Source organism: Vitis riparia, chromosome 9 (genome assembly GCF_004353265.1).
Source record: "Vitis riparia cultivar Riparia Gloire de Montpellier isolate 1030 chromosome 9, EGFV_Vit.rip_1.0, whole genome shotgun sequence".
Lineage (NCBI taxonomy): Eukaryota > Viridiplantae > Streptophyta > Magnoliopsida > Vitales > Vitaceae > Vitis > Vitis riparia.
Window position 1 is genome coordinate 12567237 of NC_048439.1, and position 4430 is coordinate 12571666.

General features: G+C 33.8%; 1 protein-coding gene across 1 annotated transcript; it reads right to left on the reverse strand.

Moving 5' to 3' along the window:
• Positions 1 to 594: 594 nt before the first annotated feature.
• On the reverse strand, positions 595 to 2924 carry LOC117921827. Its single transcript, XM_034839783.1, has 6 exons — positions 2823 to 2924; positions 2243 to 2446; positions 2040 to 2146; positions 1625 to 1733; positions 1314 to 1514; positions 595 to 921 (listed from the first exon to the last, which is right to left on the reverse strand). The coding sequence occupies exons 1-6, from the start codon at positions 2922 to 2924 to the stop codon at positions 595 to 597; spliced, it is 1050 nt and encodes a 349-aa protein (XP_034695674.1).
• Between the last annotated feature and the right edge of the window lie 1506 nt (positions 2925 to 4430).

Genomic DNA, 4430 nt, shown 5'->3' on the forward strand with positions numbered 1-4430 from the left:
AACCAACTTCTTTAATTAACCAACGAAACACTTCAGTTAACCAAGACGACACTAAACCTCATTATGGAATCAATCATTCTTAAATTATCCTTTAACAAAATCAGGGTATTATAATAAAATCTAGTTCATTATAGTTATTTGGTCAATATCCAAACAATATTATTGATTTTTCATAAAAATCGAAAAACTGATTTAAGTACTATTGGCAGAAGCATTATAAACTAAAAATGCTATAAACAAGAACAATGTTTAGCATAATTTTATTGAAACTGGTTCTAAATATTACCCCTTTGACACAACAAATAGAGTGAAGGGAGAAAAACAGAACAATAATAGAAGGAAAATGGAAAGAATATAGAAAGCAATAACGTTATAATAGCAAGAGTCCTAAAGTGCTCACACCTTGTCTATTGGCCACCAAACTTTTTTCTTCCAATCAACCAATGTCTCACAAAAATCCTTTACATTCTAAAGTGATGTGGGAATTATAGTAGAATACACAAAATTATTCCCAGACTATGCTGTAAAACTAGATTTTTCAGTATCTTTGTCTTCAAAATTACTTTCAGTGATACAACTGTTTGGGGGATTTGTTCAAATTGATGGTGCTCCTGTAATTATTTTCCTTGGATTAGCCCTTTTCCTCCTCCCAGTCCAACAATAATCATATCCTTCCTCTGGATTCACCAAAAAATAAGGTTTCCAACTCCGTTTCTGAGGTATGCTGACAGCTTTGTCAGTAGTTTCTAGAAGAAGCTTCATAGTAGAATGTTGATCTAATCTATTCAAAGGATTCCCGTCTATAAAAGTGTCATTCTTCGTCTGAGAAGCATCATTGCTGATCATTGACTTCAAAGATTCTTCCCCAGATGGACCAACTTCTCTAGGACAGACGATATCTTCCGAGAACATTTTAGCCTCCTGTTCAACGAAAAATTGTTTTCCTATCAAAGATGTTAAACTTAAGTTATTTCAGAAAATGTAATTGAGAATGAGCAAATGCACATTGTTAAAATCTGTTGTCTTCTGCGCTAGTACTGTGCAGCCTCGGGTAGCTGGATGCATGCCAATTAAAAGATCTAGTCTAAAAACATGACTGAATTTGCACCCACTAAAACTTTTTTATATAGTAGTCGATAAACTAACAGTAGTCAAAAGCCATCTCGTTGAACATGACTTCTTCACATAAGATAGAATTAATATAGATGTACAAGATTATGGGAAGCATAAATCTATTAGTGATGGAGCTAGGGTATGCAACCTAGTCCAAATTCGTGCACTGGAAGTGAAACAAAAAACTATGAAAAACTCACCAAATGTTCCCGTGAACCACTGTCATTGAGATTATTTTGTCGGGTATTAGATTCATTTTGGTAAATGGTAGCAACCGCTGGAGCATAATCACTTAAACGAGTTCCCAGGCATTTTACCACTTCAATGAGATAGGGCCTAAGCTTGGCTGCACAGTTGGTTATAACTTTCTCTCCCAACCTCCAACAAACAGGTGAAACATTCTGAACAAACAACAAAACATGTCAATAAATATTATGAAGTTAAAAATGAAAACCCAGGAACTAAATAAAATCAAGCAAAAGATGATTATTGCCTTATTATCCTTTCTCACAGTAGCTAGAATGGGACTAACAAGCTCAACCAGAACATATTCACTTTCATCCATGACCAGAGTCATAATAGTCTCCATGGCTGAAAATACTTCTTCTGGGTGGTCAGACCTTAAAGTCAAATAAGAGAGAGTATCAATTGAATATTCTATCATGATCAAGTAAGAATGCTTCCGCTCTTTGATTTAAAGCTATAGAAATTTGTTTGTTGCTAGTTTGATTTAAAAAATTATTTTTCTAATTATAAAACCAGCATTCACATAAACATATATAGACAGGTAAGTAGAGTCTTTGCATTCACTAAATCAAGGGAAGAACAACATATAGAATTAAATCTCTCACCTAATGACATTTAGAAAAAGTTGGAACATATCAATAATTATTTGGTCACATTCAAGGTCCAGCATCACCAGGCACCATCTGTAGGTTGCAAAACTCTTAAGAATCGAAATGGCCTTGGAATAACAAGGACTCGTCATATCAGACAAGTTCTCAAATGATGCTACAGTCAGCTGGAAAATTTCCTGTGTGCCAATGAAATGAAGAAAAGTTATGAGCATGTAGTTGAGTGTTGATGAAAAAAAAAAAAAAAAAACTTCTTATCTGGCATATTTAAGTACCATCATTTGATTATCATTGTAAGGAGCATCTGGTGCCGTTATCCTTGTGATCTCACTTATGCAGGCAACAGCTGACACTTTGACAACACAATTTCCATGCTTTAAGATTTGATCTGCGACCAATGCTTCCATGAGAGGTGAAAGTGCAATCTTTGTTGACATACATGGTTGTTGTTCCACCTTTGCCAAATAAGACTCAGCCTTCTGAAAGACATTGAAAGAAGAGGATGAATCAATTCACAAAAACTTATTGTTACACTCAACACAACTAATAAGCAGAAAACAGTCAAGTCATTGGAAAAGGATTACCCATAAAGATAGAATCATTATCCCACAGACAGCATACCCATATGAAACGATCTAATAGGCAATTAATTCAACAGAAGAAAAGAAAAAAATATCAACGAATTCAGTAGGATAAAAACAGGATCCACTTAATAGGCATTTGATGGAAAATGAAAACGCATATGAAACGATCACTTTATAGATCAACAAAGAAAGATTAAAAACACCATGCCACACACAAAAGTTGATTGTACCACCCACATATATATATGGATATATAAAGCAAGAGAGTTACTTCAAGAAGAGGCAAGAGTTTGTCAGCAGAAGATGGAGGGTGCAGAAGCCTATTCCCAACATCTCTTAGCTTTGCTTCAAACCCATTACTTGCAGAAGCCATCTCTATACAAATCTAAAGCCTAGAAGATATCGAAGATAATGCAAACAAAATCTCTTATAGAGAGAACCCTAGCTTTCGGATTCTGCCCAATTTATAAATTTCTCTTTAATTCAGAAATTTGAAGTTCGGAATTGCTGTTCTCACTTGCCAGTGTGCCTCTACGTGGCTTTACTCTGCCAGTGCTGTTATGAATAGACTGTGGGCTGGCCTTTTATGGTTTCCTGAATTACATGCCTACCCTTTTTGTTTTCGCATTCCTGTTTCTTTTACATCCAATGTCCGCAGAAACTTCTTTTTCTTAATACAATTTAATATTTTTTTTAACCTTTTAAAATTTTTAATAATAGAGTTAAATATAGAAGAGGTAGAGAGTTAGGTACAAAATATATATGATTAAACAAGTCACAAGTATGTTTAAAGTGGTTTGACTTGTAGCATATTAGATTATGTAATTGAGGTATTAAAAGGATTAGTTTTTTTTTTTTTTTTTTTTTAACTTAAAACAATTTAAATTTGGTTTTTGAAAGAGAGTAGGACCGCTCAAGCAGCCTAGAGTGCTTAAGCAGCCTGGACCGCTCAAGCACTGATGACCACTCAAGTGCTCGAGGCGCACAAGCAGTCCATGAGTTGGCTCAAACAGTCATGCAATTTCTACAGAGATTTTCACGCAATTTCAATCAAGAAACCTTCCAAAATCAAGACTCTTTAGGCTTTTGTGTATAAAGACCTCCCTAATAACCCCTAAAGGGCAAAGAGATTGGAGAAATTGTGTAGAGATCACATTGAGATTGTTTTTAGAAACATTTTACTCCTTGGAAAGGATCTCCTTGAGAAAAAGCCTAAAGTGTTACACTATTCTCGATCTCTCATTCAAGGATTGTTATTTGAATCTTGAGTTCAAGACCTTTATCTCTTCATGGTGGTTGAAGGATCTACCAGGAAGCAATAAAAGGTTACTGCATCATGGACGTGAATCAAGTTATAGGTACTAGAGAGCAAGTCTTTGAGGAAAAGTGGTCAAGTAAATCTGGGTAACTTGATTTCAAATAGTAGATTTAGATTAGTGGGTCTTAGATATGTGGTTTTTTTTTTATCTCCACAATTAGTGTGAGGTTTTCCACATAAACATCTTGTGTCTCATTTTCTATATCTTTTATATTTGATATTCTATTTGAATTGCCTGCAATTGATTGAATAGATTATCCTTAAAATCTTGTAAGGTAAAAGAATTGGGTATAACATATAAATTTTTATTGAAAAATTTTAAATCACCCATTAACCCCTATTGGACTTTCGGTTTTTCAAATTTATATAGAATATTGGGTTTCATCTACTATTGAGTACTTATACATGTATTCCTTATAAATCAATTGATAGAACAAGCCTCATGAACTCACAAAAAAAAAAAAACAAAAAATAAAATAAAAATGATACAGTTAATAATTGTAGAGATAGAAAGATTCCTAAAAGAAAAAATGTGTCAAAACTTAATATCGTAAAAGATAG